We start from the raw sequence: 13733 nt of genomic DNA, 5'->3' as shown, positions 1-13733 counted from the left end.
TTTGTTATAGGTCGATTATCATGAACCTCACAGAGGGACTGGAGTAAGCCACACTAGACAGATCCCATCTCCTGTATTGAAACCTTAGTGTTTTTCCCCTCTCCAGATTACTGTTGTCCGTGGCTGAGCTCTCCCTTAAAAAGGAAGGCTGCCAATCCAAGTCAAATTCAGAGGCAAATTGTAACATCTGGGTTCCTAACAAAATCCCCCAGTGCTTTCTGAAGCGCTAACATGTGCAAGTGAATGGACCCATCACAGGAGGAAGACACCAGGAGCAGACTTAACAAACAGATTCAAATGTTTAATAACTTTCCAAGAGTGAGTATTACATCCATATTTAGAGCATATATAAAATAAGAGATGGAAAACCAGGGAAGGAAAATAAAATTGGTATCTTCAAGAGGGCACACTTAACCCTGTAATTCCTGCTGAATCCTCTCTTCAGATGCACAGTGGCCACTTTCAGCAACCCCTCTGCGCCACACGAGAAATTAGGTACCATGCCACTTGCATTGTTTAGACTCGGCATTTTAGGAATGGCCAGGAAATCTCTGATTCTGTACAACTCACACACCAACAACGCAGTCCCAGACCTGTTACATGGTTAACTGTGTCCTGTCCAGAAGAGGGATCCCAGATGAATCAAATTTACCTTAGGCAAGGTGAGCTGATCTAAAACTTGGTTTCAGTAGGGCCTTCTCTTCCACCTGCTTTTGTTTTCCTACCGACCCCAAACACTTCTTGCGTCTCTTCCCAATATGGTGTTATTGCTGGACAGAGCAGGGAGAAGAAAGGAGACACTTATTAGACACTCAGCATACAGGCAGCACCAAGCAGACTGTACTGGGAGGACTCCGAGTGTTCCCTGGGCACCTCTGCAAGGCTGCAACAGCCCAGAAAATAGTGACAGGTTCCCCAAAAGCGTTATCTATTGAGAACACTGCCTTCTACCTCCCACTAAGATCAGCGTCTGTGACCTCCCTCCTTCAGCTCCTAGAAATTTTGCCCAGGAGTCTTCCCTGCTAAAAGTAGAGGCATCTGCATTGGGACAGCCTGGTCCCGGCAAAGAAGGTGCTTCCCCACTTGCTTGAGGCTGCTGCCCATACGCTGGGGACTCCTGTCCCATCACTGCAAAGGCAGAGCTCAGCATCTCCTCCTACCAAGCAGCCCGTCTTGCCCACCCCCTCCTCACTTCATAGCGCTACCATCTGCACTGGGCAGGGAAGAGAATCAGAGGGGAGCAAATTTGGGCTGGAGGGATGCAAGTGGCATCTCTCCTGCGAGACAAGCATGGAGCTGCAACCAGCTCTTATAGAAGCCACTGTATGGAGTCATGGACGAATCTGAAGGTTACCAAGAGATGCCAGGAGGCCGCTGCTCTGCCCAGAGTCCTTCAACATTACCTGGAAGGACACTGGAAGCAGAAGCACAGCTCACCCTGCTCCTAGATGGGAACAACAACTTCCATGTTGTTTGGCAGGAAACTCATTCAGCAATCCACGGGACAAAATGCTCACCCTAGCACCAGCAAGGGTGCTTCCCGGCTATAGGCCAAAGCGTAAAACCCACGGATAAACACTCTACTCCTAGGAGAAACTTTGGATTGCAAAGAGAGGGAGGAGGAATGTTAGCCCTGGTCCAGCTATTGCTCCCACTCTCCTGGCCCACGGCTAGCTCACCTTGGCCTTGTTCTGGACAGGCAGATAGAGCTTGAACTCAGCTGGGAGCTCATCCTCTGAGTAAAGCCGGTCGGAGAAGTACACCCGTCGGATGCGACAGTTGGCATGGATCTAAGAGTCAAAATAAGAGAGTGAGTCCCTTTTTCCATATGCTCTCTCCACATTCAGCTCTTCCTTCACGCAGTGGCCTGGATTCTTTGCTTCAGCAGCCTGCCCCCTCTGAAGCCCTTCCAGCCTGCTCATTGCTGCAGGGTGGTTTCCCCCTTCTGTCCCAGTGCCCCCACTGCTTTCCCCCAGGATGTCCCAGCATGCCATCAATTCTCAATCACTGTTAGGGGGACTGAAAGCCAGCAGACCTACAGCTCAGTGAGAGCCAGCAAAGCATCCTGTTTGCTTCACAAGGAGGGAGACTGTTATTTTGTCTATCCTGAGTAGCCTCCAGCCTGAGTCTCCTCAGGAGACCTCACTGCTTCTCTCCGAAGCTGGTAGCGTACCACAGAAGAAAGGTTGGCCCATGTTCTCTGTCCTGTGCTAGATGCTGTCTCCAGCAACCTGAGCTGGCTCCAGAAATTTGGCCAAAACTCTGGCATCTCTGCAAATTCAGTTCTACTTTAGTGGCTTAGAGGCGGAAGGTTCTTTGCTGTGAACCCACCTCCATTTCCCCGCTGGTATCAGCACTAGTGAGGAAGACACTCTCAGCCTGCTGCATTTTTAACACTCCCTCTTTAGGACCTCCCTGAGGACAGGAATGAGACTGCCCAGTCTGTGCCCACAGGCAGCACTGCCACCAATAGCAGCCAACAACAAAGAAGTCGCTCTAGCCTCCTCGTGGGACAAAATCCATATGTGAGAAGCTAGACGCTTCCCAGGTGTTTACCCTGATATCAGCAGGCACCACCACTGGGAATTGCAGCAGTTCCATTATATTAAGGAAAGAGGCGTTCTCTGTACACAGGCATTCCTCACAAAAACTCATGTCATTCAACACAGCGAATGTGAATCCCCAGCACTAGCGCCAAGTCTCACGTCCTCAGAAGAAACAAGCATTGCTTCAGCTCCGGTTCAAGAGAATCGGCAAAGGCAGGGCCACTCCACCACCTTAGGAAACAAGCCTGATCAGGGACATGTAAAGAACATTCCAGCCTGTGTCCGTATCAGCCAGGCACCCACAGGGATGATCGTCTGATCCAGTCATGCCTGACCCATTGCCGTCTGGTGTGTCTGAACAGTGCTGCACTACACGGCTAACTGAGCAGGTATTCTCCCAGGAGGACACGTGCAACGTGCTGCTGCAAACTAAGTGGACTGCAACTCTTACCCTAGCTGACAGCCAGAAAGAGGAAAAAAAAAAGATGGAGATGGGCTCCTTCACCCCAGAGAAGTGAGGCAGGACTGAGATGTCCATTGTCTCAGAAGGGCCTTCACTCTCCTCCCACAGTGTGCCGCAAGGAGCGGGACTGACAAAGGAACCAGCCGGGGTAAAGCCCAGATTCCCGATCTCCAACAAGGCTGTCCCAGCCGGTTAGAAGACTATCACCAGGTGATCTCTGTATGTAGGACAAACCTGTTTCGTACCTGAACTCTCAGGGTCTCAATGTAATTTGTCCCGTAAGCCCGGCGTGTGAAGTCTGAAAGGTTGAATTGGATTTGGTTCCAACCGTCATCCAGCCGCATGGGCATAGTGCAGATGAAGGGCTTCACCCGAGTCGTGCTCTGGTAGTTACTCGCTCGGAAGCGTCGGCGTACGTTCTTATCATCCAGTACCTGGGGTGGGAAAGCAAGGCAGCTGATTCAGAAGCGAGTGGCTCGCAGCTCTCCGAGACAACAGCCAATCTAGACTCGAGCTCTATTTGTTTGTAAGAGAGGGCTTTCCTATTCTTACCCCCTCCATTTCATAGCAGAAGTATTTTTAAGACAGCAAATAGACCCAGTTTCAGAAATAGCCACGAAGTGCTTGTGAGCTGACTGGTGCTCCCATACTGTCATAGCAGGAGACCTGACACAGCATGTGACCAAGAAACCACAACTGTTTTGGGGAACCACACACTGCCTGGGACAAAGACAACAGTAAGACTGCAGGCTTCTTAGGACCTTGCTCAGCAGTCACTGCAAAGACACTCTCCAGTCCCTGGAGGGACCTCCCCAATCTGCTCTCCTCACCTGCACTTCAAAAGTGAAATATTTCTTCAGGTTCTTGATGATCATCACTAGGAAAGGTAGTTTGATGCCCAGGGTCTTTTTTGGGTCAGCAGGGCATGTGATGTACGTGGTACTGAGAGGGACAGAAAGATGCTTTAGAATTTCACACGGCACAAAGCACACAGTCCAAATCCCAAACCTCTTACTTGACCTAACACAGTCCTGGAGGACAGGCAGACAAAAGACAGTTGTGGTAAGATCTTAGCAACAACCTATAGGGCTTCCTATACAGGAGGGAGAGTTTCAGAGGCAGCAGCAGGGAGAACAAGATAAAAGGCCCAGAGAGCGCATTTCAAATCACTTTTCCCACTCAGGACACTGAACACCTTCCTGGACAGCTTCACCTTCCTAATTTCAAGGCCATGTCAGCAGAGTTTCTTAACACAGCCTCCTCCTAGCCCTTGACTGAACAGGTAGAGCCCTCCAGAGCACAGCAGAAGCCCTGTGTACTGTATATGGCTAAGAAAACAGAGGCCACAAGCCCTAGAAGTACACGTCACATCTGGCAAGTTCTGTATCAACACATCTTGGGATGAAGAGAAGCGTTGGCTCAGCCTGTCTGTAGGAGAGGAGTCTCCACTGCCCTTATAAGGAGCGCCCTGCTCTCAATCTCCCCTGGAGAAGCCTTGGAGACTCCGAACCCGTTAACGGAGGAGCCTGTGTCTCTCCCCCTAGTCCATGGGGACGAGGTTGCTAAGTGAAGCACCATAAGCAGTTCCCCTCATAAATCTCCCTTTGATCTTCCTTCCTGCTGTCAGGAGAGTAACTGTCACGTGGGGAGAGCAGCAGAGCAGGCCTAAGACAATAAAGATGCAGAAGGCAGACTGCTGCTTTGTCAGCAATTGGCTGCACTGAGTGGGGACCAGGTATCAAATATGATTTTTTTTTCCTAACTGATAGAAAAATAAAGCAACTCTTCCCTTAGTCCCACCGAGGATGACAGAGAGCTCAAGTGTGTCAGAGAAAGGCACAGTAGTTCCCTAGTGCTATAGAAGGGTGGCAGTGATCTGATCCCAGATCATTTTCTTCTATTTATTGATTAAGAGCTCAAAGTAATGTCTGAAGGAAATGTCTGCTGGGCACCAACATCTTTCACTCTGCTCCAGGGCCAAGCCCCCAGGGCATGCTAGGAGAGAAAGAGTCTTCTTCTCATACCTGACATTAGTTCCTTCGATCTCCAGCACGAGTGACTGGATGTCATTGTCAGTGATTCGTTTGATGTGGCCATTCCGCACCTGGAACAGAAGTGGGGGAGACAACACAGAACATTACTTGCAATGGGAACAAGAGACACCACAGCTCTGGCGAGAAGGGGACAAAGATCCTGGGAGAACCTGTCTACATTCACTTGCCTCCTCCTGTCCTGGATGTCACTATTTCAAAGACTTCGATTATTACCCCAGAGTGCCAGAACTCCGAGCAAGAGTTTATGGCCCAGCACACTGCATGGACACTGAGCATAAGACTTCGATCTATCAAAATACACTCCAGCGAACACAAATGACTCAAGCCTCACACAAGAGGCCCAAATAAACAAACAGAAAAATGTTAGAACAAGATCAAACCAGACTGGGATAAGGAGTAAAATCAAGAAGGATCGGGAATACAAAGGCAAGGAAAGGAAGCCACTAGCCAGACACTAGTCACCAAGAGGATTTGCTTTCTACTGCTGGACGTGACTGACTGCCTCTATGAAAAAGCAAGGCCAGAAGAGAGCTTGGATAAAATTCCTCCTAGTTACAGAGCACACAAGTGCAGAGCCGTTGTCTGTGCTGTTAAGTGGCACGGGGATTCAGCTACACGGATGCAGCCAGCTCCCCGCAGAGCTCAGGGAGGCCAGAGCAGAACCAGGAGCCAACACAAACTCATTTGTCTCTGCAAGCAATGTGGCTGAATCCCAGGGTCCGAGGATTTATTTTTTTAATGAAGCAGCTCATTTCCCATCAAATTTATCTCCATTTAAAAGGCACTTTTGCTAATTAAGCCTTCTCCTCTTCCCCGACGCTAGATCAGCAAATTGCAAGCGCTCTTACTGGTTCCATGAATTAATTTCTTTAACACTGATCACTGCTGCTAAAATATAGGATACATTAAGCTTCTAATGGGATGGTCGCACTCATAAGATACAAAATGATTTATAAGCTTGGCAATTCATCTTCAAAACTGCTAAGTTCATGTCTTCCTATGGACCTACCTGGTCGATGCTGGATACATTTGCCGGAAGAAAGAGATAAGACCTGCGAACAGCCCGCCTCTCTGGCCTGTCTCTACGTTACATGCAGTTTCAAGAAATCTCGGCCCGGTTCATCTAACTGCTGCTGATAAACACGAGAATGCAGCCGGCTCTGCCAGACTGTTCTTAACCCTGTTTCAAGCCCACACAAATACTTCAAGAAAACATTAAGCTCAGAGAGAGAGAGGATCCTTACAGGATAACAGTCTTTCTCCTTTGCATCAAATGCAGCTCCCGTGGATTTATAGGTCTGCTCAGGAGCAACTACTGCACAGGGTCTGGATGAGTTGGCAGCTTTTTTTTTTTTGTTGTTAAATTACCAGAGACTGGAACCCACGCGGTAGAAGCCCCATGTGCCTCTCTGTATTAGCAGTAGCAATTGGCATACGGGAAAATTAAATCCTGGAATCCACGGGGATATTGTGTGCCGATTTAATGCCAGGAAATAACCCTGCTTAACCAGGACACAGCAGTACGCAAGGAAGCCGGCCTCCACGCCATGTAAGACAGTTTTCACTGGGGGTAGCTTACGACTCCTCAGAAGGGAGACGGCTCTGGTTTGGGCTTCTCTGGAGAGGACTGGAATAGAGAAGACAGTTAGCTAAATATGCTTTAAACCGATTAGTCAGCAGTATCTTTCTCTGCAACCAGGTCACATTCCTTAGCCTGTGAAAGCTTTTCCTTCCCTGGATTAAAGGGACAATGTAAAAGAAGCAACTTTTCTTCCTCAGCATTGCCAGAAACAGGATGAAAGACAGCAAAGAGAGGAGATAAGTAAGAAACATCGACAGATTGTGGCAGAGGCCTTCATCCTAGTCCCAGCACGGTATAAACTTGTGTTCGCTGCACTGCCACAGCAGCCGGAGAGATAAGGTAGGCAGGTCACGCAGGCGTCCTTCCGCACAAAAGACAGCCTGTCTGCGCGTGCCTGCGGCGAGCTCTTCCAGGACAGAAGAACAGACATTTATGAGGATGACATCAGCCCAAAGCTTCTGACCCAGAGGCAATGCCCACTGGATCAGAAGTCCAAACCGCCTCACCGTGTCGATAAGATAAGGCTGAGCTGCACTGAAAGTGCTCGCAGCCAACAGGGGCTCGAAGCATTGCCTTCCCCGGCCAAGCGTTCACGCTCGGAGAGCGCTCCGGCTTCCCCGCCGTTTTTATAGAGCGGCTGCTGTTCTCAATGCACCAGAGAAAAGAGAAACAGCAGGCAGCCAGCTCACCCCCCTTCACCTCGCCCCGGCTCACTCGAGAGCCTTGCTCCCCTCACGCACGCCTCGGGGACCATCTCCCCAACGGAGGACACATTCGGTCACAGGCGGAGGAACACTTCCGTCCCCCCCGTCCAGCTCCGGAGGTCACTTCCCCATAAAATCACGCAAAGCAAGAGGCGACCGCCGACTCCATCAGCCGCATCACCCAGCAAGAGAGCCCTGTTCATCGCCCAAAGGGGAGGGATGCGCATTGCTAAGCTATCAGCCGCTGCTCAGCAGTAGCTCCAGGTCTCCAAGGGTTTTCCACTACTTCAGGGGTACTCGGAAAGACGTAATTTCAGAAAATTTTTGAAAGCAAAACAAAACACTCCACATCTCTATTGGGCCAATATTTTCCAGCCATCTTAAGCCTAAGAAAGCAGATTTTTGAAGCCGGAGGAAAAGCTAATTACCCTCTTAAAAACAAAAATCCTACAAATGCCTAATGGACTCTAAATTAGGACAATCAGGAAGTTATCTAATGTCTAAAGACATATTGAAAAAGCCTTTTTTGCAGATGCACATCCCAAAGCTGGCAGGGTTTAGCGGGAACAACAGCTTCAAAGACAGCTGTGTCCAAACGTATATATTTTTTTAAGGCAGATGTTGTTGCCAGTAACATATCGCCAGACAAACGTAACAAAGACCAGAGGAAAACAAGTAGATGAGCTCTCCTCTGCAGGCTGAGCTGCCCTTCCGCCGAGCACGCTGCAGGGCCAGGATTAAGCAGTCTGAGACTGACCTCTGGAGGCCCGCTCCCGAATTGTTTCCGTCTGTCCAAGGCTGGCACCACCGTCGTTAGGCGATGGGCTTGTGCACGGCTGGAACCGCACTAACAACAGCCAAGCGGAAACACGGCCGTTGCCATCTTCGTCTCCCAGGCTGCTGTTGGCATGGGTACGCCCTCACCTCCGAAGGACCTCGCTAAAACTTCTCAAACCAGGTGGCGACTCCAGAAGGGGCCTGAAGCCTTTGTGCTACCTTCCTCCCCCAAGAAGGGAGAGGGGGCAAAACAAGAGGCAAAACACAGAAGCTAAGCGGCGTTGCTGTAGCTTTTGATGCACAGATTTGGAAGGAGGGTAAACAGCACGGACTGTCATATTCGAGATGCAGAGATCTGGGGCAATCCAGGCTGGGATGCCGTAGCAGAGAAACGAAGGAGGGTCCCCACCACAACGAGTCAGACAACTGCTGCGAGAGAGGATTCGGCCACAGCATTAGCTGGGACTTGGTCCCTGCTGTGTTAATCAGGGAAATTGCTATCCGTATTCTGAGAGCAGAGCACTCATCCGACATTCAGATGGATATTGAATGCTAGCTGACCTCACATCCTCCCAGCGGCGTTTGGAATTGCTACGAAATTCTGTCTCGGTCTGTCAGCAGGAGGAATATGGAGAAATCAGCAAGAGGATCGATAGATTTGACAAGTTCCATTGAACTGTTCCCATTTGCTCGGCAGAAAAGCTTCAGCGAGTCCCCCGGAGATTGCTAAGTGCATGTCTGGGCTTTGGCGGCAGAGGGAAAAGCACGGTGGTGGGACACTTCCGGAATAAACAGACGGCTCTGAATACCTAAACGCAGACAGAATACGCCTTGCAAACAGGTCTCCAAACAGGGCACGAGAAGTTCTGGAAGGCAGCAGAGGAAGAAATCACAGGCCAGCAGTTCTTAGCTCTCTGTGAACACAGCTTAAAGTGGAAGTTCTGCCTGCAAGGATGGTGGGATAGTCACCGTGCTCTTCCCGAGGCCTGGCCACTTCAGTCCTGCCAGAGTCCCCTGGGACGAGATGCTGGCATGCAGGACAGAGCAGATTTGGTAGGTCTCACTGCCAAGGCCTGCCCAGAGCTTACCCACAGCCCACTGTGGGGAAAAAGGCGGCAAGGGAAGGGTAGCATCTTAATACACAGAGAGAGGTTATAAACACTCGCACAGTGTAACAAGGAACGGCTTCTAATGCCCAATTTCCATCTCTATATTGAATGAAGAAGCCTCTAATTCACATCTTACCATCTCCATTAAATCAGCAGCACAAAGAGTACATATCCTACTAGGGCTAAACAAGAAATGGTTTTTCTCCATCTCACAAAGCTCTAAGATTCCATAAATTCTTCATTTTGCAGGAGGGCAAAAAAAAAAATAATAAAAAAAAAATCACAGCCTGTTTGCAAAGATGTACAGAGAATCCATGTGAAGGCAGATAAGAAGCTGCTAATTGGGGCCTTCACCCAGGACATGGGAGAACATCGACTCCCCTGTTTTCAGTCCACACCAAAACTATAGGTGCATCTTCCTGCACCCCAGGAAAGGGCAGCAATCACTTGTTGCCAAGTTTAGGTTGCTTTTCCTCCTTCCAAAAGCCTCAGCCTAGCCCTAAGTAGCCTTCTCCAATAGAGATGCCAGAGCTGGAAAATTCCCGGGATGCCTGGGTTTGGACAGATCGACACTTTCCAACAAACAATTGCACTGGAAAATCCCTTACCAAGTGTGGACATTTACTCACTTAACATCTGCAATTGCTCCCTAAGCCCTCTCTTCCAACATGGTCTGCAAAAACAGCACGTGGTCGCTACATTCAGCTACTGTAAAACCAGGCAGTCCAGTAGCAGCCACCAGCCTGGGGCGCAGTCTCTGACCGTACGTCTCCATCACACCCGTAAACATGGTACCAAATGCAGGGCACAACCTCGTTGGCACGAACACGCTGCGCAGGCCAGACACGGGGCTTGCCCTAGTGCCTTGCCTTGGCAAGTTCTTGCATCAAGTCGGAGATTTCAGCAGCAGCTTAGCACCCAGTTCCTCCCTTCCAGCAGGCTGCAGAAGGCCATCAGCACTCAAAACATGAGTGGCATTTCCCCAAGGTGTAAGTTCACATAATCTTTAGAGCATCCAGCGAATGAGAGCAGGCATGATTTTCTTAAGGAGGGGAGGGATGATAATCACTCCTTAAAGGGTAAAGACTCGCAGGGACTCCTCTTCCTCAGCTCCAAGGCAGCGTGATGTCTTACTTCCTAAGTGCCCCCCTACACTTCCCATCGCTCTTAACATACTAAGCATGCAGGATCAGCAATGACAAAACTGTTATAAACCCCTCACCCCAACTCCTTTCAAGTGGAAAAGCAAGTTCAAGACTGAGGTACGCTGATACTCACAGGCAAAGAAGCCAAAAAACCCTGCTCTGATTTCACTCCACACCTTTGTGAGCAGCAGTCGTCCTCACAACAAGCTAGCCCAAGCTGGACAGGCTTCCTCAGGACAGACAGGTCCTGAGCAAGGAAGAGCACCCCCACGCAGCTCTGCTGCTCGCAAGGGAGCACGGATATTGCCACCGCAAGCCCTACAGCGGGTGATGAAAAGCACCCTGCACGCAGAGGTGCTGTTCTCGGGAACAGCATTGCTCCTAACAGCCCAACTTTTTGTTGATCTTCTCAGGCCCAATCCAGCGATGTTTCACACCTGAATGGATTGCTGCTTTACGCCAACCCCTGCAAGCAGAGTTGCTGCCTGACACCCCAGAAGCTGCATGGTCACTACTGTGTCACTGCGTGTAGGATAAATCACGCTGGAAGGGGCCTCAGGAGGTCTCTAGTCCAAGCTCCTGCTCAGAACAGGGTCAGATCAGGTTGCTCAGGGCTTTATCTTTGTCTAACCGTCTTTAACGCGTCCCGTTCTTGCATCATCCAGATAAGCTGGCCCCTCTTCAAATCACAAACACTTGAACACAAGGCCTAATGCACTCACAAGAAAGAGTGCAACAGATACATTTAGGTACATGCACACAACCAAAACAGGCCAGTCCGAGCCAGGCAACTCAGTCCTTTGTAGAGGAGCACATGCACCCTGCTGACGGGAAACAGGATGGGTGAGCAGTGCCTGTCCCCCATCTCGTGACTTGTAAATATTCACAGCACCCTCCTGAGGCCCAAAAATATAACACTGCTGCCTGCTTTGGAAGCTTTCATTCCTGCTGAAACTCCACCAGAAATTCAGGTTAGGTTATAACATGACAATAAACTGAATAAACATTGTAACCTTAGAGAGGGGAGCCAGCTATCAAATGATAATAGCAATTATATTGCAGAATCATTTTTAAGTGGCAACAATAACCAGCACGGATTTGCAGAGAAGGAGAGGGCGATAACAGCATCAGATGCAATACTTCCAAGCTTCCCAATAAGGGCAAAAGCTCACAGATACCTGAAATACCCAGGAAAACGCAGGGAACTGTCAGTATAACCACTGTAGAAATGGCCAGAAGCAAAAAAGAAAGAGAAGAAACATTCACGACTTTGCTGTACACCCTGAAAGACTACCATGAAGCCTAGCTTTAAATGGCTTTTGGAGGCCATATTAAAAAACGAGACATCTCCCGAGAAACAAGAGGAAAAGAAGACCCCTGTGGTCACATGGCGAACCCTGCGTGACAGCGGGTGATGAAGCAAAGAAGAGCTCTGAATCAGTCTGCACATTTCAAGCGCCTGACTTTTTTTTACGGCCACTTTCAGTGCTTCATTGCCCAGCTCCTCGCTGCCCTGCCATCTTTGAGTGGGTGCTCTGCTCAGCAGAGAAGGAAGAAGAAACATTTTTAAAGGGAAAAAAAATAAACCAAGCGCGACGAGGAGCCCCGAGAACGCGGCGCGGGGACGGAGGCCGGAGCGGGGAGGGCCCGGCGCTTCCCCGGAGCCACCGGCCCTCCGCGGCGAGAGCCCCCCGCGCCCCGACCCTCCCGGGGGAGGCCGCGGCGCCTCAGGAGGCCGCGGGCGGGCCGGGCGCCGCCGCCCGCCGCGCCAGGCCCCGCCGCCGCCGCCGCCGCGCACCTTCTTGTCCCAGATCTGGAGCGGCTTGCTGCCGATGCTGTACAGCACGGAGAGGAAGCCGCTCTGGAACGTGTTCTTGAACATGCCGGGGCCGGGGGAAAGGCGGGCGGGCGCGGCGGGCCGGGCCGGGTCGGGCCGGGCCGGGCGCGCTGCTCCGCCTCCGCCGCCGCCGCCGCCGCCGCCGCGCAGCCGAGGCGGCCGCTCCGCGCGCGCAAGGACACGGCGGCGCCCGCGGATCCCTCCGCGCCCGGTTCGGCCGCGCGCGCGCCACGCGCCGCACTTCCGGGTCGCGCGGAGCCGCCGTCACTAGGGAACTACTTTCCGCGCCGCCTCCGCCTCTCCTCCCCCCCCCGCAACGCCGTCGGATCTACTTCCGGCCGCCCGCGGAGGGGCCGCGCGTTGTCAGCGTGCGCGTGCTGCCCTGGCAACGGCGCCGCGCGGGGCGCCCCGCCCCTTCCCCGCCGGGGGGCGGGGCCGGCCGGGGGCAGGCCGAGGGAGGGGGCGTGTGAGGAGGCGTGGGGAGAGGGGCGGCCGGGGGGAGAGGCTGAGGGAGGAGGCCTGTGGGGAGACATGGGGAGAGGGGCGGCCGGGGAGAGAGGCTGAGGGAGGAGGTCTGTGGGGAGACGTGGGGAGAGGGGCGGCCGGGGGGAGAGGCTGAGGGAGGAGGTCTGTGAGGAGACGTGGGGAGAGGGGCGGCCGGGGGGAGAGGCTGAGGGAGGAGGTCTGTGAGGAGATGTGGGGAGAGGGGCGGCCGGGGGGAGAGGCTGAGGGAGGAGGTCTGTGGGGAGACGTGGGGAGAGGGGTGGCCGGGGGGACCTGGGTGGAAAGGGCCAGACATGGGGAGGCCAGGGGGAGAGGTCTGGCTCTGGGGAGACCGGGGGAGAGGGCCGTCCGCAAGGAGGCCAGTGCAGAGGGCTGGCTGGGGGGATGCTGGGGAAGAGGGCCGGCCACGGGAGGCCAGGGGAGAGGGCCGGCCATGGGGAGGCTGGGGGGAGAGGGCCGGCTGGGGGGATGCCAGGGGAGAGGGCCAGCCATGGGGAGGCCGGGGCAGAGGGCCGGTGGTGCCTCAGGATGGGTCCCCCCTTCCCTGGGTGCGCAGCGGTGCCCAGCGCCACGAGGGAGCCGCTCGGCCCCCTCGGCAGTAACGGCGAGACAGGCTGTGTGCCTGGCGGCTCCGGGGTTGACTGAGGACAAAGTAACAGGGCACAGCCCTGCCAGGGACCTCGATCTGGGGGTCCTACGGGACCCACGTCTGTCCAGTCCTCTTCCCAGCCTCAGCCCTGCTTTTTGGGACCTGCGTGTCACTGCTGATTTCTGAAGCATCAGCTGAAAACGCTGATCCTTGGTGCTTCGTGTGAGCATATATTTGATTAATGGAGGACAGGATAGCTAAGGAGGGACCTTGAAAAGCAGCCGCATCTGCCCTCTTCTCCTGCTAATGCTAGCGCGTACCAAAAAGCCCTTATTTCAGCAGTGAATCAGAACGCCTGTCACGGGAGGGAGGGAGGGAGGGAGGGAGACAGCGGCTGGTGAGAGTCCTCGTAACCATTTAAGA

General features: G+C 52.5%; 1 protein-coding gene across 2 annotated transcripts; it reads right to left on the bottom strand.

Annotated features, from left to right (window-relative positions):
* Nucleotides 1–280: 280 nt before the first annotated feature.
* Nucleotides 281–12348, bottom strand: CFAP20 (cilia and flagella associated protein 20). 2 transcript variants are annotated; one of them, XM_067302732.1, is made up of 6 exons: nucleotides 12179–12348; nucleotides 5034–5113; nucleotides 3840–3951; nucleotides 3255–3443; nucleotides 1680–1790; nucleotides 281–770 (listed from the first exon to the last, which is right to left on the bottom strand). In XM_067302732.1, exons 1-6 carry the CDS (start codon nucleotides 12260–12262, stop codon nucleotides 765–767), a joined length of 582 nt encoding a protein of 193 aa, XP_067158833.1. In that variant the 5' UTR covers nucleotides 12263–12348; the 3' UTR covers nucleotides 281–764. The 2 variants fall into 2 exon arrangements, with proteins under 2 accessions (XP_067158833.1, XP_067158831.1); XM_067302730.1 differs by lacking the exon at nucleotides 281–770 and having other exon boundaries at nucleotides 1671–1790.
* Nucleotides 12349–13733: the final 1385 nt, after the last annotated feature.

Source organism: Apteryx mantelli, chromosome 10 (genome assembly GCF_036417845.1).
Source record: "Apteryx mantelli isolate bAptMan1 chromosome 10, bAptMan1.hap1, whole genome shotgun sequence".
Taxonomy (NCBI): Eukaryota; Metazoa; Chordata; class Aves; order Apterygiformes; family Apterygidae; genus Apteryx; species Apteryx mantelli.
The sequence above is the reverse complement of the archived record's forward strand: the minus strand, read 5'-3'. Positions and strand labels throughout refer to the sequence as shown.